This window comes from Seriola aureovittata, chromosome 7, assembly GCF_021018895.1.
Source record: "Seriola aureovittata isolate HTS-2021-v1 ecotype China chromosome 7, ASM2101889v1, whole genome shotgun sequence".
Classification (NCBI taxonomy): Eukaryota; Metazoa; Chordata; class Actinopteri; order Carangiformes; family Carangidae; genus Seriola; species Seriola aureovittata.
Window position 1 is genome coordinate 19,048,795 of NC_079370.1, and position 26,266 is coordinate 19,075,060.

Sequence of the window (26,266 nt, forward strand, 5' to 3'; positions counted from 1 at the left end):
AAATGGGAAGACAGGAAATGTGTGTGTGTGTGTGTGTGTGTGTGTGTGTGTGTGGGGGGGGGGGGGGTTAATGAGGAAAGAGAATTTAAGATGACAAACAAATTGGATGTACACAGGGCACACAATGAGGTATAAGGAGGAGTAGAGAGAGAATTAACTGAGATGAGAAAAAAAGAATAAAGTAATTTGTTATTAATTACATCTTTCTATGACAGGACACACAATGCTGCAGTTTGACAATATAAAGCAGAGGAAGTGTGACGAGGAGAGATAGAGAGAAACAAAGAAACCATGAAGACTGAGTGTAAACTCCAACAAAATGAGAAGAGTTCTGCAAAGAGGGACAGAGCATTACCTCAAGGGACTGATTAAAATGAGAGCGAAAGCAGGAGAGTAAAAGAAAATGTCCCAGTGAGAGTTGTTTGGCTGCCTCACCTCCCCTGCCTGCTTGTTTCATCTCTTTTCCTGTTTTACTTTCCTTGTTTCTGATCTCTTCTCTTTACGTTATTTCTCCCACCAGAGAATCAGCCAGCAGACAATCTGATCAGCAGTCAGTCTATCAGCCAAACAAGCTTTGTTCCTTTGCATGACGGCCACTACTATGTTATAGAATAGCATTGTTACCTTTGACTTTTATATATACACACATCGCTCACACCAATACATGAGTCACATGGTAATACCATTACCCAAAAATCAGAGAAATATATTGTGATATAAGAAACTGTATTTTTCCAAACATCGTCTCTGGGTTACAGTAAGAGCACAAACTAGATGTAAATACTATTAAGAGGGTAAACTATAGAAATGACTCTAATGTGTCGTTGTGATGTGAATAACCTGCAGATGCTCATAATAAATGCCTTGGACTCACCTGCCAGCAGAGGTGAAGCAGCTTCTTGATTGAGTCGCAAAATGTCTTTAATTTTACAACCTCAGTGCACCATAGAGCGTTAAGTGACAGCTCTATTTAAAACATTCTATAGCACTTGAAAAAAACATGATCTAAAATGCATGATCATCAATCTCAACGGACTGCCCAGGGTTGCCCGTTTGTAAAAATTAAAGCTTCCATCCACAGCAGCAAGATAAAAATTCTAATCAGGGCCCTGCCGTAGTGAGATCTGTATGCATGCATCTACCCAGGAGGAGAGCTTTAATTACAGCACAGCTCCAGGCCCAGAGCACCATGCTAACTTTAGACACACCCGCTCTTACACATACACATACACCAGGGTGAGAAGGCAATAGGCAGAGCCTGCATGCACTTACAGATAACAAGTCACAGAAGGCTCTGAGTGGTGCCCTGAAGCAACACAAAGTAAGAGAGCAAGAAAGATATTGGTGGGGGAGGTTTTAAGCAACACATAGTGAACACAATAAATTGCTCCAACTCAATTTACTGACAATTTTGAACCCTCAGGCATCTTTTAGGGCAAACCTGTGCTCAGACATCTAGGATGGCAGAGAACATTATGAGGAGCAGTAATGCATGATACAGTAGGTTTGAATGACAGTCATTAATTTAGGTAGATGAGGCACATGAAAATAAAGCCATATTCACACTGCATACAGGAACTCATCAATACTATGTGCAGTTATAATGTATTCTTTAAATAAAACAAATATATTCACAATAATTTGTGCACGTATGCAGAATTACAGGGAATGTCCTCATGAAAATTCTTATTTCCTTTGATAATTGAAATTCTTTTTTCCCCTCTGGAAACAAAAGTAACAACAGTCTTCCTAACAGCAGCATTCCGGACAAGCTGAAGGCAACATGAAGACTCCTGTAGCACCAAAGTACGGAGAGTCACAGCAATCAGGATGAGAGCATATACAGTATATAAATACTTTGTGTGGGCAGTGCATCAATCTTCAGCTCTTGTTTTTGCTTAAGTTTATAGTTGAACCTGTACACCTGAGGGACATAAAGTTGAGGAGACACCCGGGGATCATATCATGCCAGCATGCAGTTACAGATAGTGAGTCACAGAAGGCTCTAAGTGGCGGCCTGAAGCAACACAAAGTAAGAGAGCGAGAAAAACATCAGTCGGGGAGGTATTAAGTCTAAGTCCCACACCTGCAGTGCAGCCTCTGCCTCCTCAAGAGCTGGCCGAGCAGCTTCAAGTTTCTCCTCAGCAATGGCCTTGTCAGCTGAGATGCTGTCTACAATGGCCTGGGCCTTGTCCTTCACTTTCTGCACCTCGACCTTCACTCGCTCTGCTGCCTGGGCTTTTACTGTCACCTCCTTCAACACCTGTGTATATGCACAATATATAAACGTGGCAATGAATCAATGCAATATGGACTTTTATTCCTTCTTCATTATCAACAAAACAAAAACATATAATCTAGTTTTTATTGTGTTATCACTATATAGACACCCCTGTATAAAACTTCAATTTCGGTTATTACTCAAAGCAAACACTCATTGACCTGAGATGTACGAGACACACAGGCATGTTGACATGGAAATGAAAGACAATAAAAATAATGATAATATATAATTTGTCTTGTTTCACACACTGCAGGAACTTCACTTAAGTAAACACTAATACAATAGATCCAAATGTATCCACTTTAAAGTCACACTAATTCCAGCAATGAACGGTTATTTACTATTTATTTTCTGCTCAATTTCTATTTTTGCATAAAACTACAACAGCACTGCCTGATTGATGCAGATTCTACTTCTACTTATTCATGCAAGGAAACATAATTAATTTCACTGCTGTTCACGTGCATCCACAAATACCTGCACATACAGCTACAGTAAATCACAAATAATCAGAATTATAAATATTCACATCCAGAAAGTACAATGCAAATACCATATTCATATACAGACAAATAATACTGTGTGACATTGCAAGTTAATTATGGACTGTGTTGCTGTTTTAATTCAAAATCTCCACTTGATTAATTCATTTTCAAATGTTAGTGAAATTCTAAGCCAACTAAAAAGGCCAAGAGTGAGAAAGCATAGAGTATGTACTGTACTTCTAGAGACACTTTCTGAACCTAAACATACACATGCATGCCCACATGTACACAGAAAAATAAATAAAATCACCCTCCTGCCTGAAACCTACCATATCAGCCTTGTCATTAGCAACCTGTAGCTCCTTCTCTTTCACCTCCAGCTCCTTGCTGAGTGCTGCTACAGACTCCGATGCCTCCTTCAGTTTCTGGAGACCTGTGTTCATCCTAAACAGGTGAAATGTTTAACATCATCAGTTAAGCTGCATGCAATTCCAGCATAAATCTTCCTCCTTGCTACTATATGCCAGACTATCTAATCAGTATCTGCATGTCTACACCTGGGGTCCCTGCTTGTTGTAAATATCTACAAAACATTCAAGATGAACTACATGTCATTCTGACTGAATCTTTCATCTACTGGACACCAGGTGGTGAAAATACTTGCACATTATTTAACAGGAAAACGCTTTTCATCCTTGGTCGCTTCATACCATGTGTCTGCTCAGAATTCTAAATGTAATGATATCCTTTCAAGAGCTGCCATTAAATTTTGGAAGACTCAGGGAAAAACTGATGAGCTGACATGGGTTCAAAATCATGACAAAAGGAGCACAGCCATTTTATGTATTTCTCAGATGCGGTATGTGATTTAATGCTGTAGTTTATGCTGTATCCCCTCATCTAAAAAAAATAACTCATAACTGGTAGTTCTGGACTGCCCCCTTTGATGAACACTTACTTCATTAGGATGCATCTTAATAATGTGTCATCTGCCATTATAGAGTCAATAACTATTGACTAAGATTAGGGTCAATCTGTGATACAGTTTTTGAAAATCTGCCAGTGAAAACAGATGTTATTTTTCCAGGACATACACTAATCATGCCTAATTACTAGTGACTAGTCAAGAGTATAACTGACTTAGAGGAAGACTGTACTACAGATATAAGATTCAACAACTTTATTCATCTATCATTTATTAAACACAAGTCTTATACAATCCAACTTTAATTAACTGTAAGAGATGTAGACAGTATGTGCAACAGTTGAGGTATTGATTCCCAACCCATTTTAGCTGCTGGTTTTTGCAAACATGAAAAAAGTCACTCACCTCTGTCAGTAAATTACCATTAGAAAGTGACATGGAAAAATGTGGAAAAAAGAAAAAAGAAGGGCTCCAGTACATGCAATTGCAAACAATTCAATTATTCCTTTAAGTCTGTTTACCTGTTGGCAAGGGTCTGGACTTCAGACCTCTTCTCCTTATAGATGGACTTGTAGCCCTGAATGAAGGACAGGTAGGACTTGGGTGTGACATGGGTGGAGCGTCGGTATCTAGGTTTCAAAATAGATTACACAGGGTTAATTTCATATAATTTTAAAAAGGAGAGTCATCAGCACAATGATTGAACCTTAACTACTAACATTTAGTATAACTTTTATTTATCCTGTTACTAGTAATCAATATGACCTTTATGCTGAAAGTCTTTCAAAAAGAGATTTCTCTGGTGCACACTTGGGCCTAAAATCATATTGAAAAACACATTTTGGGCTGCCCTGGTGGCCTAGTGGTTATGGTGCTGACCATTAACAAGAATGACCCCAAATCATGGACAGCGATTGCATGTCACATCCAATCTCTCTCTCCCCTAATTTTCTGTCATCTATCTGCTATCAGCTTTCTAATAAAGTCATAGATGTAATAAAATACTATACCGCTGGAAGTAGTCCACACATTTCTCTGCCACACCATCCTGGAAGGAGCCCATGCACTGAACTACCTCACTTTTGACCTGGGGTGAACAGTCGATGTCATAGACAGACAGGAAGTGCTCTGAAACTAAAGGAAGATGGAGGAAGATGAATGACAGAGAGATGGAGAATAAGGGAATTAATTGGAGGAAAACACACAGTGGAGAGTGAAAAATGGTTACAGAAACCAGATTGGAAATTTTAAACATATCCAACTTTATTTACCACTAAATACACTGACACACTAAGAAATTCTAACTGATTTGTTTTCCACACTGGAATTACTGTGGGACAATATGGATTACTGGCTTTTGTACATCTATTACTATAACATCTATGCCATATTCCCGATGGATTCAACAAACTGTGGAATGGAAACAGAAGGAAAGAGCAGGAGGAGATAATTGGAAAATATTGACATTTTCACAACCCATTTTCTAAAAGCAAACTGACAGTGCCTCCAACAGATGTGCTGAAAGAGATTGGTTTTTCAGGACAAAATGAGCTGCACTGATTTACAATTGCTAAGAAAAATTAAGACTTATTTTGTCTAATGTATGTGCATGAAAACTCAAATTATGATTTACAGTATATCAGTGTGATTAAAACAACGCATTAAGCAACACAACAAGATTAAGAAGAGAACAATGATAGACAACTGTAGTCATGCTGCTGGGATTTACTGCTGCAATTTCCACATTCCAGTCATCTAGACAAGACCATTTGAAAATTTCTAGTTTTGTTCTGACTTTCAGTAATTAAAGCACAAGGACAAGATAGTTAAACTGATAAATGAGTGTTATATATCCCAGTTAAATCTGACTTTACAGCATCAAGAAAAAATGAATAACAGCAGCCACTCTAAACAGAAGGTACTGTAGAATACAAGGATGAAGCACTGTAAATAATGGGCAACAAATGTTACCATTAGATAGGCAAATCATATCAATTTAAATCAAATTTGTCTGTGAAACGTACCTGCAACAAGAGCGTCCTTTGGCCAGCGACTGAACCAGTCCATAGTGCAGCCAGATATCAATGCTGGAAACTTTAATGCCCGGTTGCGGAACTTTTCTCCAACAGGTGAGAAGCACAGAACAACATGAAGATTATGTCGGACTCGGGACATGAAATACTCGTACAGGTTTTCATTGGTCGGTGGTCGCCTGGGAGACTCTCGCTTCATAACGGGGATGAGATCACTGAGGATCTCGTCAATTTCATCACGAGCAAACAAGTTGGATACCTGAGGACAGAAACACACATGTATTTATGGCATTTCTGTCACTGATGTCACAATAATGTCTTAATTGATGATCTACCCATCTATTAGTGTGTGTGAGTATGTGTGTATATTAAAGGTGAGCAACCTTTCTACATGATAAGTTAATCTTTGTTAGTATCGGAAATATTCATTGGACTGTGTTAATTAATGGAACACAGAACTGTTTCACTTTTTTTTTTTTATGTATATAGATGTTACTTTTAGTTCAGGTATAAATATAACCACTGTATGTTTAGAGTGGTAAACAATTTCAACAATAGAATTAAAATATTTTTCTATTCAACACTTTAAATACTGATGATTTTCAATTCCTATTTTGGAATTAAAAGTCCAAAAAATATATTTTATCACATACTAAACTTTCCAATTTCTCCCTCTAACTTTTGTCACCTCTGACATTTGCTTGACCTCTTAATTTCCTTGTGATTTCCCTTTATCACAAAAGTAAAGTTGATATTTAATTGCTAAGCAGCTGGTAAGTAAAACTAATGATGATGTTTACTGTGAAGCAGCTGCAGGAAATGATTGATTTATATTTTCTTAGCTTGGATAGCTGGATTTTAACTGGGAATAGAAGATGATTTAAATTAAATATGGGCTTTTTTATCTTTTGATTGGTTAGGCACAAAGCTACAAGCACTTGTTGAGGCCTCCCTCATTTTCTCTGTACTACTTAAACCTCATGGTGCAAAAAAAAAAAAAAAACTGCAGTTTGCTATCTGGGGTGTTGTAGTTAGAAACACCATGTCTCTAACCATCTGCTGGTTTCTCTCACATAAACAACAACCTCACACTAACAGTTCGCTCTTCCTTTTTGTTTCTCATCCCTGTCACCACAGTCACTGTCTCTCACACACAGTCATCCTAACACGTCTGCAACACAAACTTCTCTCTCTCTCTCTCCAACATACACAAACAGTACACAAACCTCTCACCTAAAATAAATAACACAGCAACACAGACACCACTCTCCCCTGGTCCCCACTTCTATTTACCTCCCCTGATAAAGCAGCTGCTGCTTAAATTTTCATCCAGCCAGGGAGGTAGAGAAAGGGTGGGAGAGGAGCAGGTGGAGGTGGTGGATAGAGATGCTACCATGAGGAGCCAGAGAGAGCGTGATAAAACAAAGGAAGATTAGAAAAGAGAATGAGCAGAAGGAAATGGATGAGGATTGAAGAAGAGCAAAGAATCAGAAATCAGTTAAAGTAATTGCACATGCAGGGATTTGTGTTACATCGGCTGCCCATAGTGTTGATGAACTGATATGCTCTATATTAATAAATATTGAACATAACTGAAACAACAGAGAAAAAAAACTTGAGAATGAATAATGATAATGAAAATGTAGCAAAACTTTCTGCATTGTATATCATGCATAGTAGTGTGGAAGATAAAGTATAACTAGCATGGTCTGCTATGATCAATTTGGCTCTAGCTTAAAGCAAAGTTAAGCACAAATTAAGAACTAGTCTTAAGTCTAGCAATGACAGTGCTTGTGCCTTTTTCAATAAAAGCGGTATTGCAGTATAAGCAATATTATAATACTGGCAGAAGAAGAAGGGAAAGTCCAGTGTTTACATGTGTGTATCCATTGAAGTGCCCACCAGTCATCATGTGATGTTCATGTGAGGGGACCAGTACAAAGGAGAAAGGAAGAAGAAAATAAGGATACAGACTGATTGGCAGGTGTAAAATCAAACAATGAGAGCTCATCACAGCAACAACGATATTAAATATTCTTTAAAACCATTTTTCTCCCTATCTTTACAATTATCTTTCTGACTAATTATTAGCCCAATGACTAATTATTTCTTTCTTTGGTAGTAGTAGGTTAATTTATACTCTAAAATTCTTAATCTTATTTTAAGATAAGAATAATTCTAAGATTCTTAATCTCCGTAGTATTCTTCATAAAGAGCAATTGACTGCTGAAGTTGCTGACTGTGAGAAGATTTTTTAAAAGGTCAAGTCAGCACTGAGAAATGTGCGTTAGCAATTGGAAAAAAACAACTGTTAAACAGGGCCTGTTTTCACAGCTTGTTGCTGTCTTCGCATTAACTTGATTAGAACATCATTATATCTCTTCACAACATAAACATCTAAGCAGTGGGAGCTGGGAAGAGAGGGATAAAAGGAAGCAAGACTCCTACAGTATATCAGCACAGAGCAGCATTACAGTAGAAGTAGCAGCCTGATGGAGAAATAACTGGGGTGAGATACTGTATACAATTTAAACAGCTTGACAGTGGCATGTGTAACATAATATTTAATTATAAATGTAAACCCACACCATAAAATGTGTTGAGTACAGCATCTGTTGAATACAACACCTGGCCTAATGCAATAGTAGAATGTGCTTTGAGGTACAGGAAAAGAAGGAGGAGGGGAAGAGGAAGAGACAAAGAAGACAACAATGAAGAGTAGAATAAATGGAGGAGGGGGAAGGGAAGGAGGGGGAACAAGAGAAGATGGAGGAGACAGAACAGGAGAAAAGCCAGAGGGAAAAAACAGACATTGAGAGGAAGAGACATCACAAAAAACAAAGGTTTGGAGGAGGAAGAGTACAGTGAAAATTGTAAGAGGAGAAGAAAGTAAGATCTGAGAAAAGTGCTGTGGAAATGCTTTGTTTGCCCCAGTTACACCACAGCTACTGCATCCAATACAGTGGATAATTCTGGGACTGCCGTAGAGAAATGTGCAAACAGTGGCACTTGACCTTGAAGCTACCTGCTGCTATCGCTGCTGTTAGAGAGTAATACAGGAAAAAAACCCATTCTGCAGCTACAGTGCAGAGTGCTGCAGTACAGAAAAGACCTAGGTGTATCAGTCTCTTCTGTCAGTTACAGCTTCAATTCATTACATCTAAACTGATGACAAAATAATTGTGAAATGCTAACCTATTGAGAAGGAAAATGCAATTTGCTTTTTGATTTGTTTGAATTAAGATAAACTGCACTGCTCATAATCCATATAGTATAAACTACATGGTTGTCTCTTTTCTCTGTGTTGTCACTGCTTTGGTATCCCGGTCATATCATGTTTATTTCACTGAAAGGTGATTGCAAGCTGTCAGTTTCAGCAACACAACAAAAGTATAATTAAGGCTTTTGGAGATAATATGAATTTAAGTATTTGATTTAATGCAGCACGGTAGGCAACACCAGTGTGTAACCACAGTAGGTTATGTGTTTGTGTTGATCATCAAAACACAGACGTAACAGTGCATTTATTAAAACATAATAAATCAGAGGCACATTAGTGCAATGGGAGAAAGAGATAATCCATCATTTTCTACCACTCTTATTCATGTATTTAGCCGAAGATAGGATGTTTCCCATTTCCTATATTATTCTGACAAATTCTACCAATAAGCAACACTTAATATGTATGTGATATGATGCTATACATGTTTAAGGCATGTGCTGAGGAATATTTACTTGATCACATCATTATTAAATCGATTTTGTAGAATCAGTAGTGCTTATTCTATGTTTCCATTTGGCCTTCTGACACCATTTACAGTAACATCAAACAATAGCTAATGGCTTGACCACCAACCATGCCCAAAATTTGGGTGTGACTTTTTGACTAAGACCAGGGTTTCACTTGGTCTTGGTCCTGAAACATTGTAAACATTGTTTTTTGTGTCCCACAAATGTAATGTTTAGTCTAGAAAGCTGCTCATGTGGTCACCATTTTATATTTGTACTATTGCAACTTTTTCTTCCTACCTGAGAGCACCAAATCAAAGGGGACCTGTTGCTGTCAGGGCACGTCATAAATTGAACTCTTGAATTGACTCTTAGAATCTATGGCCAGGAAAATCAGCTGCTTCTGAATATCTTGTAATATGCATTTCACACATTCATAACTGTATATTTTACATTAAATCTAAGTTAAACATGCATACATGTGTGTGATTGTGTGTCTTTTTTCCATATGTGCACTCCTGACCTCTCCAGATGACAGGACATTGTTCATATACTCGAGGAAAGACTCGTCTTTGATTTCGTTGTCAGTGAAGATGAAGCTGATGCCTTTCCCATGCTGGCCAGCTGTTCTGTACAAGCCCTTCAAGTCATCCATCAGGTTGGCTGTGTTGTATGAGCTGGTAAAAAACAGAATGCATAAGATAAATTTACTTTTTTTCCTCTCTCTGTTATTGTTATATGAAACAAAACTGACGGGGGGAGGGTTGGGGGGGCAGGAAAACGGTGTGTGGGTGAGTGAGTGTATACAGTGTGAGGGTTTGAATAAATTGGAATATGTGAATGATGTTTGAGTTGTGATGTACTTTTTTTTGTGACAGCATTGCATTGCTGTGGGAAGTAACAGCTCAGTGCATTCACTTTGCATAGATAGAGCCTTTAAAAATGACATTAATCTATATCTGTAACATATAAATCTGACCTAAAAATCTTTAACCAATATGATAATTAAGATCATTACATAAATGTCTATGATCAAATTATGCAACAACAGTAATCTGCAAAACCGACTTTGGATATGAATATATTGTGTGCTCGAATCAAAACAGTGAAAGGGCAAAACATTTAATCATTGCATTGTAATGGAGCTGTGTGCTAACACTGACAGGTGCCATTTGGATTTTCAAGTTGTGGGTGGTTTTACTAGTTGAAGTATTAAAAAGAAAAATATGAACAGTGACAGATTTCTGATTTGAAATGTGGTAAAGAAGCAAACAGTGTCCTAGTTGTTTGTTTTTGAATGTGCCTCCTTTTTTTGTGTTTGTGAAGTTGAATGAATTTTAGAGAGGGAAATTAAAAATAAACAAGAGTGTAAAAATGGAAGATCAATGGATGGAATTAATTGCATGAAAATATGGGAGAAAAATCAAAGAAAAAGATACATATCGAGCAAGAGAATGACAGAGTTAGGATGGCAGAGTTTATAGGGCTAGTTCACATGAGAGTAATGAGAAAGTTTACATTGCACAGAAAGAGACTGCATGTGTAAAAGAGACATAACTATACTGGATGTGCATGTGAAAGGCAACAGTCTGAGTGTTAGAGAAAAGAGACAGCAGAGAAAAAAAGAAGGCAGGGTGACATATAATCGGGGTGCCTGTTTTCTCCAGAGGCCTGTGAAGCCAATAGGAGAAACACAAAGCCCATTCATATTAATACCAAACATTAAAACCTGTTAGGAAAAGAGCAGATGGGAAATATGATGGCAACAAATGCACACAGGGACTGAGAGAGAAAAACATTTGACAGGTTGGGAGAGCGAGAGAGAGGCCAAACAATGAGGCATACAAAGTTTAGGACAGAACAATCAGAGAAACATGACAGTTGAAGCAAAGGTGAATCAACTACACGGAAGAGACTCATAGTTCATTGTTCAATGAGGGGCCAGAGCTGTAAAGATATTATACAATCAATATCAATCTAATTCATCCTAATTATTAATACATGCTTATTGCAGCTCCTGGAAGATGAATGAGGAATCTTTCTCAAATGTCAGAGCTGAGACAGAATTTATTCATGTTCTGTAAAAACAGAGTATGTTGGTTTTGATTTATTATCTACTGGGTATATTTGTTTTTCTATGGTGATTTAATATCTGCAGAGACCAGGACAAGTGAAGAGACCTGCAGCCCTTTGGTCATAACAAAACAACAAAATATCTGTTTCAAGTTTAACCTAATTCAAAAAGGAATGATACTATGTTTGAGAAATAGCTGGGGCCTGACATATGATTATAATAATATAATAATTCAAACTGAAAATAGATGGTATTGCAGGTTAGCTAAGCAATGTCTGAACTTTAGTCTGAAGATATCCACGAGAGTTCTTTGAGCCAGCACACTATGGGTAAAGTTTTAAATGCAAAGTGACTCAGTATCATTTCAAACTCATGGACCATAAACAACATTTATTGTAGCTACAATAAAGATTGATGCTCTTGCGAAAAAAGCAAAGCATATTTCTTGCCTCATATATATTCAGAGCCAATTTTTAAGGATAATTAAGGAGAAATTTTACTTTTCCAAAGCAGCTGTTTAAGTCTGAAAATTGAAAGAATGATCAATGACAGCCCAGTGTGGAGCATTTTTGAGGGATGTGTTCATGATGATGCCAGAGTGAAATCGAGCACTTGCCAATCATCCTTTTTACAGCTTACATGAAATTATTAAGGAAATCTTATCCAAGGAAAATACATGTTGTACATCTTGCCAGATATTAATGATCCAATAAAATGTGTGCTGGCATTAACCTTAGGTGTTACTGCAACTGTTTTATGACTTGATATCATCAGCAGGTTAGAAGTAAGATATGGTTAGTGTATATGGATAACAACTATGTGGTGGTGGGTGTGTGTGTGTGTGTGTGTGTGTGTGTGTACAAGCTTAAACATCAACTGTGTGCACATAGACCCACTGTACTGAGCATTACCGTGTAAGAGTGATCTGGAAGATCCTGTATCCAGCTATGAATGAGGCCAGTCTGGTCAGGCTCTGTTTGCCTGATCCCCCGACACCCACCAACAAGGCATTACCTCCAGGTGTCCGGATTATTCTAGACACCTACGCAAACAAAACCAGACACACACTAAAAACTAGGATGAATAAAGTTCATATATGTGTGACAATTTGTGTGTGAGAACCAGGGAAATAAAACAGCAAGGGAGACAGAGAAGGACAATTTTTGAGTGCAAGTGAGTAAAAGCAAGAAAACATGAAAGCTCCTACAATCAAGTTGTAAAGTAAAACTGGCAGAATATTTTTGGGCTTGAAGGTGGTCTACGAATATCAGAAGACTTCCAAATTTAAGAACCTTGACCATTCAATTAAAAAAAGGACATTTTTATACATATGTTTGTTGCATAGCCAGAGACGGAACTCCAAAGAGGTGTCTGTCTCTACTAGATGTGTAGCTATTTGCTTGGTAACACCTCAGCCATAACAATTCCATAAGCTAGTAATATCTCAAGGCTCTGTCTCTGTGTTTGTCTTGAGTTTGGCTGAGTGTGACTTTTTATGTACACTTTAATTTACGAAATTCAAAAAGTATATATACACTTACCATTTTACAATACTTTTTGTTCCATTCTGTCACATCATATAGTTTTCTGCTAATAGTACAATTTCTTTACTTTAGCTAAATCATAAAAGCAACACTTCTGTAGAATACCTTGACCAGATGTATCATAGCATCCTGAAAGAAGACCATGTCCATGCCAGTACCCCTAATGCTCTCATTGTAATGGCTCAGGAACATGTTCAGACGGTCTTTCAAACTCTCAAATGATTCGATAGGCTCGTAGACCTTGGGCAAATCAAAGTCTGAATCTTCTGGCTCCTCCCCTGTCAGAAAAGAATATTCTAAATTAAAATGATCACAGTAAAATAGCAAAGTATTTGTAATTTTTAAAGAGAAAACAACAGCACTGCTGACATTGTCTAGTCTTGTCTCCAGATGTTTCATGTTGATTAATCAGTACCTGTAGCCTCAGGTGCGTCTCGTAGGAAGTCAACAAAGTATCTGTCTACTTCATAATCCACTATGTTTTTGTGCTCCTCGCCCAGCTCTTCCTCTACCAGCTTTGCCAAAGACTGGTCAAACCACTCAACGTCCTCAGGCATGGTAAATCTGTCAGCTATCACACGTTTGCACTCGTGCTTCCACAACGCCAGCAACACCTGGAAATTATTTTCATGTATTAGTGCTGTCCTTCAAGCAAGTAAGGTCAGTCTATCAGTCTATCAGCTACCTACAAGCCAGAATGACAGGTGTGGTGATAATGGAGAAACTTTCATTCTTTAGTGGATTCATTGTATGAGTTTGATGACGAGGTAAAAAAGATTTAGATGAGCAAAAATTCATTAAGCCAGACATTGATTACATCTATTGATTGTAGAAATCCGCACATACAGCACCTCACCATAAAATAAAAGCCTGGGAAAGTTGTATTTATATTTTATACCCCAGTATTTTGTTTGAGTGGTTTAGTTTAATCTAAGTCTTGTCTACTGTAGTTCAGGTCTTCTGAGTTGAGTTGGCTGCCTCAGCAGTTATGTCGAGCATGTTTGCCTAGACTCTGGGCAGCCTGAGGTAAAAGATATATTTCATTTTATTCTATTATTCAGTGCAGCCACAAACCAACAGAGAGTTAGCCACCTCAGCAAGAATTCAGCTTGCAATGCCAGAATTTCGGATGTTGATTTTTTTCCCCCATTTCATTCTTACAAACCAAAAAAACATTTCTATCCCCTCTCCAGTATTGTATCTATATTATATTGCAATATATCATGTACTCACATAGTGACTCTACTAGATAAGAAAGGGGGTTGATCATCAGGCTCGCTATGCTATTCTGCTGTATTACACAGTATTCTGCACCACATTTTGCTATGCTACTATACACTACTTTTTTGTACTTCACACACACACACACACAACCAGACCACTGTTATTGTGAAGTTTCAATTTACTTTAGATACAACAAAGCACTGCCAGTAGTCATCCCCTTTCACTGCTTTCACTGCAATACTGTCCCTGCCTGAAATATTTTTAATGTTCATTAATTCTTGTAAAAACTCTGCATATCTCAAATCTAGTCATGTTAACCATTTTCTTAATAACATTATATTTTAAGGATCAGGGTAAGTTAAGTGAACACTGCTTAAATCTTCTCACCGGGACAGAGTTGACCACCTCAGCGCTGGTATTGAGCATGCCTTGCCACACCCTGGACAAATCCCTCAGGTTGAAGATGTAATGGAACTTAGCAGGCGTTGGAAGCATCTTGACCTTGGTCAACTGCCAGAGATGGCGAGTCAGAGACACCAGGCAGGGCACGGTGCTCCGGACTTCCTCAATGAAACCACGGCGTGCACAGAAGTGGCCCTCACCAATCACGCCTAGAGCAATAAAGTGACCAAAGCATAGATACTGTGCATACTGTGTGGGTAATGAAATTAAAATTTGAGCCCACATTTATCAGTTCATTATTGTAGCAAGAAATACTAACATGAATTACTTAAATTGCAAATAAAATGCTTTTCATTATTAGTCCTTATCTCACTACAGTATTAGTAGTATTTTAGCAAGATGACACCGTCTTATCACTATGTCTTGATTCTACTGCACTGTTACACTGTTTTTACTCACCAAATATCTTGTCTATGGAGGAATTAGAGGGCAGAGTACAGTTAAAGATGGAGAACTGCCTTTTCAATCTCTGTGGGATGTCATTACGTCCTCCTCCTGGATGGATCATAGCTGCCAGGAACTGAACATCCACAATATTGGTGAATTCTCCCGGCTTCTCCAGATTGAAGAACCCATTCTGCTCCATCAGCTGCCGGACTATCTCATTAGTCACCTATGATGGAGGGCAAAACGGTAAGAGCTTAAACCAAAAGGACTTTTATTTGTTATCAGTTCATGTTAGTGCACACCCTTGCTGTTAGCATGAGTTGATTTAACTTTAATTTTACACATTTTAATGACGTAATTTATAAACTGCCTAAAATTGAATTCATTAAAAATGACTTGAACTTAATAATGCTTTGTTTTAAATGATCTTTCATGGTTTTCCAGGCCAGAGAGACAAAATGAGAGTCCTATCATTAATTCAAATACATGTATATACTTAAGGGATAAGTTATGTGTTTTCATCCTGTTATGTTAATGATGTTAATATCATCCGAAACCTGGTCTCCCCACTCGTTGATGACAGGCATGTTGATATCATCAATGAAAATGGACATTTTCTTCCCTGCAGGGGGTCCATATGTGGTCCCCATCCTCTTATCCACATAGCTCTCAACTGTCCTCTAAAAGAGAAACAGGGGAGGCAAAGAAAAAAATAAGACAACACATGGTGGCGAAAAAGATAAAAAAGTGAGGGAAAGACAAAGACAGAGGAAGGATCTATTAAGTTCCACTCAGACATAATCCAATTTGACAGCTTGATCAATGGGCAGCTTAGCCATGTACAGAAAAAAAGACAGTGTTCTTTCCTCCAGCCTGCACATTATTCATCAGACCAGACACTGATCAATATGACTTCACAAGTTCATGATAATCCAAGACGAGTCAACGCAGATGTAGAGCTTTCACTGTCAGATAAAACTGCAAAGAGTGGTACAATGAGCTGCTGAATCTAAATGAACAGGACTGTAGATTGATGGTTCTGCTTTACCTGGAACATGAGTGGTGTGGTAGCAGAAGAGAAGTTGAGACTCTTGCCAATATGGGTCTCAGGATCATACTTTGACATGTAGCCTTTGATGATAACAGTCTTGGCTGTTCCTTGCTCTCCAATCAGCAAAACGGCCTAGAAAAATGTATAGTCTTTTTAATCAGGCTAAACTTTCATACAAGACAAAAATCTGCTAAATTTGCTCTCCAATCTTAATGCAATTTCCAAGCGTTAAAAACTTCTAAATGGCAGTAGCATAACAAAGGAGATACTGTATATACTCAAAGGTCAATAGATATCAGAAAAAGCAGCCAAGACGAAGAAATACGATAAGAAGGAGACATTTTTAAGTACACAATTGTGAACTTTAATACACTTGTTTGAAAAGGGCCTGAACTTCAGTGATTAGTAATCACTGTCAATTATTCATTATGACTACCACAAATTGGTTTTGACTCCTTGTGTATAGCTACGAGTTAAAATCTCAGAAAGCACTGTGAATAAGAGCTAACAAATCTAATAACACTATAAAGCTTCAGTCTAAGACCAGTTTGCCTTTGGGAGTATTACATCTTCTCATCTGATCCCAAATGATTGTTAATGGTAAAGCCTGTGGTAACAGACAAAGAAGTTGAAGCTAATTAAAAATAATGCTGTATGAGTTTATTGTCTGTGTACCAGCCATAAAAGCTACTGATATCATGGACATTTATTACAGTTGAACTTATGAAATAACCTTTTTCTCAAATCAGTACATTCTATTCACAATATAAACCGATCAGCCTCTGGGGAAAAAAAAGAAAATTAAATGTACCTTGTAAAAAATAAATAGAATTGAAGGAGCTTCCAGAATGAATGGAAGCTAATGAAATCTCATCCCCACACAAACCATTTCTTTACAAACACACCAGCATACAGAAGCTCCCCAGTTTCCTCTAGTGGCATTATAAATCTAATGACACTTACACACACGCATATGCACACACAGGCAATATGATGAATGCCACGTGGTGGAGCATTTTATGGGCTTTTAAGTAGAGTATTGACCACAGTATTTTAAGGTCTTTGGTCTTTGAGCAGAGCCATGCTGCATCCATCCATTCTGCCATGTTATTGATCTGAATTGTGTGCATTTGTGTGTGTCAGGAATAAATGAAGCATTATACATTGAGAAGAGATTAAATGGGCTCTACCCTCTCTAAAACTTTATCATAAGGCTTAAAAAAGCTGTAAAGAGGGACCCGTACACACACATATACATATACGTGTATATATATATATATATATATATATACATACATATACATATACACACACACACACCTCACCTTGCCCTGCTTTGCGATGGTGTGAATTAGGAAGTCTGTTCTAACATTGTCCACATTGGGGACCAAGATGGAGCTGTACTCTGGGGTGATTTCAGATGGATAAACATATTCCTCCACTCTGGTGCTCCAGTGGATCCACTGACCTTGAAGTAGGAAAAATGAGCATACATTAAACAGATAAACCATGGTGTAGAAATAAGCACATAATATGACGATATGATGATGTTTCCAGGCTGTTTTCCAATTGGAGAAATATTTTCTCATGTCATTGTATGATGTGATAAACCTACACCTGCTGCCAAATTAAAGTGCAACATGAGGCCTAATTCTACTTGTCAAGTAACAGCTTTGATATTCCCTGGCAGCTACTCAACAGGTGATAACATCTGTTTATCAATCCATGCATACCATCTGCTGTGACATGGTAGTCAAACATGGTATCCTCGCTGTCACAAGAAATCTCTGGCAAATTCAGATGGATACTGTCATTCGCTCTAAGCCAGATATCCATCCTCCTCCGGTCAGCCAGTTCAAGTAAGGCTCCAATGCTCCACATCAGGGCAAAGACATACAGCCGCTCCAAGTGCTCTCTGGATAAGTCACCACATTGCTCCTGTAGAGTAACAACCAAATGTAAAAGAAGAGGGGAGTACATCAATAGTAAGAAAGAAAAATATTTTTAAAATTTTGCATATGTCAGTTCTCACTTTTTATAAGTTTTATTGGCTTGAACACAAAAAATAGGTCAAAGCCTATCAGCATGTATCAAAGTACCCGTAACAGGTCAAAATGTTTGCCTACAAGGTAGTGTCAACGGGGGAATGCAAAGTTTCCCAGGCCCTCCAAAATGGTACTGAATTCAAGGGAAAAACAATTCTTGCATCTAAAATAAAGCTACTTAACCATTGAGTGATGTATTAACTAATCATTACTAATGAACATCACTTCAGTTGTAATGACGGCTCTAACACCAATCAACTTAAGAAGGTACGAGATAAAAACAGAATTTATTTCTGCTTGTTAATGTTTTTATAGCAAAGTAGTTCTGCTGGTGGTGTCAAATTCGCTATCCTTCTGAATTTAAATAGGTGTTTTTTTTTGTTTTTTGGGGGGGGGGGATCTGTGTGATTTATTGTCTTCTATCGATATAAATTTAATCTTTTACTGCCGTAGCCATTTCATCTTGGCAGGATGGATTAACATCTTCACCATTAAAATATACAGTAAGTGCTGTATAAGTGGAGTCAGACTAGTTGTAACATTACCTTAGGTGGTATGAGTCCCTGCAGCATGTTGATGCACTGCATGATGACAAATGCCTCTAGCATGTCCATCTTGAACTCTAGGGACTGCACACTGAAGCAGTAGAGCTCAGAAAAAGAGGAAGAGAAGAGCACCCTCAGCACCTCTGCCTCCTGAGGGGAGCGTTTCTTCAACCAGCCCTGAGAGTAGCAAGCACATCACAGCAGTTAGTTAAGATTACATGAAAAGGTTCTGTGGCCCAGTTATATGTTGTTTATTTATAGCATTCAGATGTAGTGTAGCAAAAATGTTAAATCCTCTGAACCAACACAACTGAAAACTATTTTTCTTGCAGGAATCTGGACTATCTAATTATTTCCCCTTTCAGGCATTTTCATGTCTATAATGCTAACATCCATTCAAAGGATAGATCCACACTGAAAGAATTCACTGTGTAGTAACGAAGATGTTATTTAGCAGTTATGACTACAATATATCATACCATAAAAAAACATTTTTCTAATAATGGTGGAGCAAAAAGCGTTTATTTAGTTTATTCACCTCCAGTATGGGGCTCCAGCTGAGCACAGATGAGCTCATGAACACCATTCCATTGCGTGAGACAGTGGCTGGAGAGGCATTGTCGATATTATGTGGCTCAAAAACCACCTTACAGTTTGGGGCCATGGGTATACGGTCTCCATTTGCCAGAGTAAGAGTTCTGTTGTCATCCAACACAGAGTTTAGGTTCTCAATCCAGATGGCATCGACTGGTCCATCCAGGACTATCCAGATGTGCTCCCCTGAGAGAGAAAACATTGTTTTTGTTTACATGGGTATGAGTATGATACTGTATGTGTGACCTAATGCTCTAAACTATAATTTGCTATTCAGCAAAATGAAAAGAATATTTAATGCATAAACAAGGTTGCTCTTTTTACAATAGATATAGTTGAGGTGAACTGCTGTGTCTGTTTTGTCATTAGTCATTATTTTGCAAGGAACAGCAGAGCTGAAACTGTTTTGTGACAGCCCTAAGGCCTCTACCAGGGTTTATACGTGTTGTTGCCGTGTTGTGTGTCCTGTATTTTAATGTTGCAGGTTCCTGGTTAGGTGGAGCTGGAGGTTATCAGGGAAGTGGACGCAGTTCGCCACTGTCCTCCACATAGATTATAAAAGACCTATACATCCTGGCACTCAGGAGGCTCCCTCCTCCTTTGCACCATATTGTCTTCTGTTTGAGTTTTGATTTTCTGTTCAGTTAATTCAGTATTTTTTTGTTAGTCTGGCGCTTGTTCCACCTGCCAGCCTTATTTGTTGAAAATGCCATTTTTGTTACCTTAGTTAAGTAAAAACTAAATTCTGTTAAATAAAAACCGTTTGTTTAGGTACATTCTACGTGTCTTCCCTTATTTTCCATGTCAGTAAAAATCACACAGTACAGCTGCTGGTCAGTAATGAATGTGGCTCATGCTGATGTGAGATTACTAGACATTTGGTCTGATGCAGATGAGTAATGTTGCTCCGTGATCACTGACCTGATTTCTCTGGTACTAAACAAAAGGACTCTTGAACAAAGTCATAATAATTCATTACTAATATGACTGCTTACATGCACACGAGCCATCAGTTCTACCCAAGTTATTAAAATAGATAAGGCTCAGGAATCTGTTGCTGCACCTGTATTACAATGCAAATCTATTGTATTTTCACAGGGCATTTATTTTCCTTGTAGAATATATCACTCTGGAGTTTTAGCTCTGTCACATCATTTACCTTTCTACACTGGATTCCTGTCCGCTCAAAGAAACAAGTGCACAAATCAACAGCATGAACAGCAAACAGCTGCACAAAGGCAATTTACAGACATAAGGAATGCATCCTGTTCAAAGATATGCATAACAGCACATACTGAATACATCAGATGCATATTTTGACACATAAAAGCAAACACATAATGTATATTCAGCCCAATGCACACATACATTATTAATGACGTGTGTAGGCATAGGACTGAGTAGAAAGATAAAACAGCTGTTGGTGCCGCTTTGAACTACGGATGCAAGGATGTCCCAAGATATTTAAACTTCTCTGCAATGTAATAACATAACTGGTTTTCCCAAAGTTCTCATAGGAAAAATAAAAGAAATATCATAGATTTTAATACCAATTAATCATTTGAGGAACCAATTCTTGAAACAGGAGGGATTCCTCTCACGTTTTCTCTCTCTCTTTTATATTAACTTAGCAGAGAGGATGCTGTTATGACATAATGCTAATGAAATATTTCTGAGGATTATTAGTTCATTTACATGAACTGCAACAAATGGTCATTTATAATCAGTTATAATTTAAAGTTAATTAATGTCATCTCACCTCCAGGAATGAAACCAATACTGAGTGATGAACTTTTCTGACCTTTCTTTGCTCTCAGTGTTTTCCTCCACAGCGTAGAGAAGATGCCATCAGTCCAGTCGTTTGTGGCCACGTCCAGGCGACCAAACATCTGAGGGGCTGTAATGGCTTTGGGGTTCATGCGCATCTCTCTGTGAGGCTGACCACACTCTGGGAGAAGAAAGGTAGGTAAATCTAACACACAAAATTTTATTAATACAACAAGATGAACACAAAGAACAATATTTGCACAATGATTTGTGAGGTGGCATGTCAAGTTTAATGGCAGAAAAGATGATTCTTCAGTGTCTGCCTTTGTCTCTCTTTCACACAGACAAACAAGTTTCAAGTTTTGGTTTAATTTGAGTTATTTTTCAGGCGCCTTTATTTGACAGCAGCAGTGGAGTGAGACAGGAAATGCAGAGGGAGTGAGAATGGGAATGACATGCAGAGACAAACCAGTGATCTGTCACTGAGGGATTTTATACCCATTTGGTATGCACTCTAACCACTCGGCTATCATGTCACCCCAAGTTTCAAGTTCTGAACATAGAGTACTGTGCAGAGGTTTCAGGCACTAAAATAAAAATACTATTCATGGCATTATTTTTGAAAGCATCCTCTCTTTTCTTTATCAGTTAACTTAATAGAAAGTGCAGTAAACATTAAAAAAAAAAAACCCTACATCAAATCAATATTTGCATAAAATCAATATTTGATGTAGTGGTACAGTTTTTCACGGAACTTGGCAGATAGGTTGTTCCAAACATCTTGCCACAGTTCTGTGGATTCAGGCTGTGTCAGTGTCTTCAGTCTGTTCATGTAATCCCAGACTGACTCGATGTTGAGATCAGGGCTGGCTGTTGCAGGACTCCTTGTGCTTGTTGTCTCTGAATATAGTTCTTTATGACTCTGGTTGTATGTTTGAAGTTAATGTCTCATGCTGCAGAGTGAATCTGGGACCAATCAGATGCCTCCCTGATGGTACTGCATGTTGGGATAGGAATCTAGACATCTAAAGTACCTAAACTGTTTGTACAGTACTGTACATCCCAAAACATGCATGAAACCCTACCTGTCATAGCTCTCATCAGTGTGTGTATACAAGTTGTCTTTCCGGCCCCACTGGGACCCAGGGCCATCATGCCGTGCCGGACCCTCTGAGTCTCAAACAGCTGGATTATCTTCAGCTTCCAAGGAAGGTGACTGATAAGACCTGCATCCTCAACCTGAGGGAATATAATTATAGTAAATACATCTGCAGTGCTATTATATTTGACAGAATAACCATGTATGTATACAAAGTACAGTGACATGATCTGGAATGATACTGTTAAAACAGCACATTATACTGTATGATAATTACATACAGGTGCACACATATTTAAAGAAGATACATACGGAGATACAATGACAAGCATTCATTAATGGATAGATGATGGCACATATAATCTAAAGACCTAAAATTTTACTTTATCTCTTACTTTGTATTTTCTCTGCACTATTCACCACAGTTACTTAGGTTAGGTCCTTGACAAATGGTAAATGACACCATTCATATCCCTTTGGGTGCTGTATCTTGAGGCGGTTAGGAGTGACATTAAAGATACAATGGTCTCACAGTCCATCAGTCTTCTGCCTGGCTTTACTTTTTCCTCTCCTTCTTCACTCACTCCCTCTGTATTCATCCCATCCCTCTATCCCATTGAATTTCTCTGGCATAGACAAACTCATCCCTCACTCCCTCCTACCTGTTTGTCAATGGCAGCCTCTAGCTCAGGGTAGCCTGCTTTATCTAGTTGGATTCCTGGGAAGAGGTCCTCAATTAAGCTCAGGAAGAGCGGCTCATCCTCATCAATCTAACAAACACAGAAATGCATAACCAGTGACCCAAGTTAGCAAAAACCCACACAAAAAAACAGAATAATTCATCTTAAATCTATCTAATGAAACTGTCTGCTCTGTTGTGATTATTTTATGTGTTATCAAATCAATAATTTACTCTTTTTTGCTATTATCAGCTCATGAAAATGTATTGAAAGAAATTCAACTTGGTTGTTCTAGTCTAGTCTCCAATTTTGTTTTGCAATATTAAGATTATCTATCGGATGCTATATTTTATTCTATTCTAGGCTGACCAGTTTGGAGAGATTCATGTCCCTGAGGACCCTCATGACGATGGTGGACTCTGTGTCACTGGGGTTGGCTCGCTTGGCTGCTCCCAGTGTTCGCAGAACTGACAGGATGTTCCGTAGGCCAAAATCATAGTGAACCTGGGCAGTCAGAGAGAACAGTTTGATTTACTTTGATATCACTGGATTCATCCTAATAAGTTTGCAAACCAGCCTTTTCTCTATTCTCCCTTTGCTGCAAGCCTCGGCAAGAAGCTTTTAAACATTTAGTATTTCAATGATACTCACACCACAATTAAATAATAATGCAGTTGATAAGAAAATGAATGAATCACAGACTAGTAATTGTGATGCTCTCCACTGCAGGCACTAATAGTGACTTTTAAACCTTAGCATCCGTTTAAAGATCTCTCTCACCCTCTCTCACACACACACACACGTATAAGAACATTACATAGATTACATTTACACCACAATTCCTGGAGACTTTCCTTCAAATGGGGACACAGCTTTTGTTTTGGATCTTAAGAACTATAATTGTGAACTGCATTTTCCATTTGTACCTGCATGACAAGGTACAGATGTGCTCAATTTGATACCATGAGAAGCCCTAGGATTCCCTCAAAGGTGTAGTGACCCAAAGCTTGGCTTTATCACTTAATACTTGCAGTTTATATGAGTGTGAATAAAATTACTCTTTTCTCCATATTCAGTATTTTTGGCCTTGTTGTGCCTTTGCATTGTATCTACTGCAATCCACCCAATAAATGAAGCAACTGAAATACTGTAAATAGAAAAAAAGTGTGATAGGGAAGTTACCAAAAGCTGAAGTAAGGTTTTAAAATTTAAAAGTCTAATAACAAACCAGAAAAATACCAAAGTATATAGTTTCTAATCATGTGAGACATTCTTTACCTGTTTGGAAAGTTGCTCCTCACACAGCTTGTAAAGAGTGAAGAACTTGCGGGCCAGCTCCATGTTGTCTATAAACCCACAACTTGCCAGTTTTACCCTTATAATGATCTGACGGTCAGGAACCATCATTGCCACAGAGCGGAAGTTGATCTTCAAGTTCTCCGGAAGCTCCTGGCGACCTGCATAACCCGGGTTCTGATTATAAAAGCAGAAGAGGAGTTTTAAATGGGATGAAAATAGGCACACTTTTTTATGAAGTTTTATGAAGACAATGTAACATTGAATATTGTATTACATAGAACATTTAAATATCAGATTATACTGTTTCAATTAATGCATCAAATAAGTACAAAAAAGCAAGTTTATGCAATTTGTAAAATTTACAACACATCGATGTACATTGCCTGCAGAGTCTCTTTGTATTTACTCATGATGGTTGTACACCAAAATCTACAAACTACAAAAAAATGTGTTAAAAAAATACAATACTGGATCATCACTAATGTTCATAGAAAACACTATCCTTCAGCTACTTAAATCCCTATGGACACAGCTCAGGCCCTCCTCCCCCCAGAGGCTGACTTTGACTATTGTCTCTATACACACATATATATGTGCATGCGTTACTCACTCACACTTTATCTTGTCATAGGACAGTTTTAGGGACATAACATAGACTTACACACTTACACACACACACACAGTTCTGACCCCTCTCCCCACATGGGAGCTGGAGAATTATTGCACCATTCTCTGTTTAATGACTTGCCTTGGGATAGCAACTGTGCCAGGAAGATAAAGTGATCCAACTATTAATGTATGAGGAGTATGGTAATGAACACTGGCTAATATTATTATTATTATTATTATTATTAAGAGACAGACCCTTGTGTTGAATATTGTACAAACTAGTTTGTCAAGTAAGACATGGTCCAGGTCGATTTCATTCAGCTACACTCATTATATCTCAAATTATTATATTATTTATAGCATACTGCATGCTCTCTAGTTTTCTTGGATTTTAATTGTATCTTCATGCTATAAATCCAGCAACTAAAACCAGAGGTTCTTGTGATGTTACTTTGTGCGCACAGGCTCGTGTACCCAGGTGCATGAACCAGCTTCTTTCTTACATGTAACTTTCTACAACAGACAACCTAACACGGCAAAGCATTACATTATAGTTCTGTTGTGTCACCAACCATGGTAAGGAAGATACCAAACTCAGGGTTCATATCCACATTATCTCCATCAGTGAAGACAAAGTTTTTGCGGCGTTCCTTCTTGCAGGTGAGAACTATCGCAATCTGCTGGGCTGCCACAGACAGAACCGGGAGATTGATGCGGTTGAACTCGTCAAAACAGCCCCAGGAACCAGACTGAGCCAGACCTGGAAATCAGACACATGCAATTTTATGCAGTAGGACTTAACTTCAAAATATTCAATATACCCAGTTGTTCCTTGTCTAGTTATGATTGATGAAAAAAAAAAAAAAAAAAAAAATCTGTAGTCCTCACTTATACTGAAACTCTTAAGCGGTGTACAAACCTTTTAGCTGTTTTAGTGTTCTATCCCATTGCTTTTTGTGTTTCTGCTTTATCTGCAATAACAATTTGCATAACATAATAGCACCAATTGCTTTGTGACATTTACCTTTGAATATTCTCCCCAAGCCTCTGAAGTCCATCTGGTCAGAACAGTTGAAGACCACAACATACTTTCCCAGACAGCGACCCATATCTTTTGTGGTCTCAGTCTTACCTAATAACAAAAGGCAGATTCGTCACATCCTACAATGAATAGCAACTATTTAAATGCAAACAGAAAAGCAAATAAATTCTCATACCAAAACGCCTCCTAAAACTAATCCTCTGATCCCTTAAAATTAAAAGTTGAAAAAATTGAAGCGTTGTGGTTTTTTGGGGGAGTGAGCATGAGTAAGTGCAGGGGGATGCATTATTTTTTTTTGGTCAGGGTTTTTCTGTATTCTGTTTTTGTAATACTCATTTCATCCACAAACCCGAGTCCCCTGAGTGAAAGTCCCATGTTTTAAGCCATT

General features: G+C 38.1%; 1 protein-coding gene across 1 annotated transcript in view; it reads right to left on the reverse strand.

Moving 5' to 3' along the window:
- dnah5 (dynein, axonemal, heavy chain 5) overlaps positions 1-26,266 on the reverse strand; it is a 96,264-nt gene that overhangs the window by 36,248 nt on the left and 33,750 nt on the right. Inside the window, exons 41-64 of the mRNA XM_056379909.1 lie at positions 25,861-25,968; positions 25,409-25,596; positions 24,207-24,401; positions 23,298-23,432; positions 22,911-23,018; positions 22,235-22,388; positions 21,184-21,330; positions 19,327-19,568; positions 18,789-18,965; positions 17,932-18,136; positions 17,524-17,666; positions 16,196-16,330; positions 15,705-15,827; positions 15,160-15,373; positions 14,686-14,909; positions 13,490-13,688; positions 13,180-13,352; positions 12,442-12,572; positions 9,980-10,133; positions 5,719-5,986; positions 4,705-4,828; positions 4,216-4,323; positions 3,099-3,213; positions 2,087-2,263 (exon numbers count right to left, since the gene is read on the reverse strand). Of these exons, the coding sequence (XP_056235884.1) occupies positions 2,087-2,263; positions 3,099-3,213; positions 4,216-4,323; positions 4,705-4,828; positions 5,719-5,986; positions 9,980-10,133; positions 12,442-12,572; positions 13,180-13,352; positions 13,490-13,688; positions 14,686-14,909; positions 15,160-15,373; positions 15,705-15,827; positions 16,196-16,330; positions 17,524-17,666; positions 17,932-18,136; positions 18,789-18,965; positions 19,327-19,568; positions 21,184-21,330; positions 22,235-22,388; positions 22,911-23,018; positions 23,298-23,432; positions 24,207-24,401; positions 25,409-25,596; positions 25,861-25,968 (3,947 nt within the window). The remainder of the gene's footprint in view (positions 1-2,086; positions 2,264-3,098; positions 3,214-4,215; positions 4,324-4,704; positions 4,829-5,718; positions 5,987-9,979; positions 10,134-12,441; positions 12,573-13,179; positions 13,353-13,489; positions 13,689-14,685; positions 14,910-15,159; positions 15,374-15,704; positions 15,828-16,195; positions 16,331-17,523; positions 17,667-17,931; positions 18,137-18,788; positions 18,966-19,326; positions 19,569-21,183; positions 21,331-22,234; positions 22,389-22,910; positions 23,019-23,297; positions 23,433-24,206; positions 24,402-25,408; positions 25,597-25,860; positions 25,969-26,266) is intronic.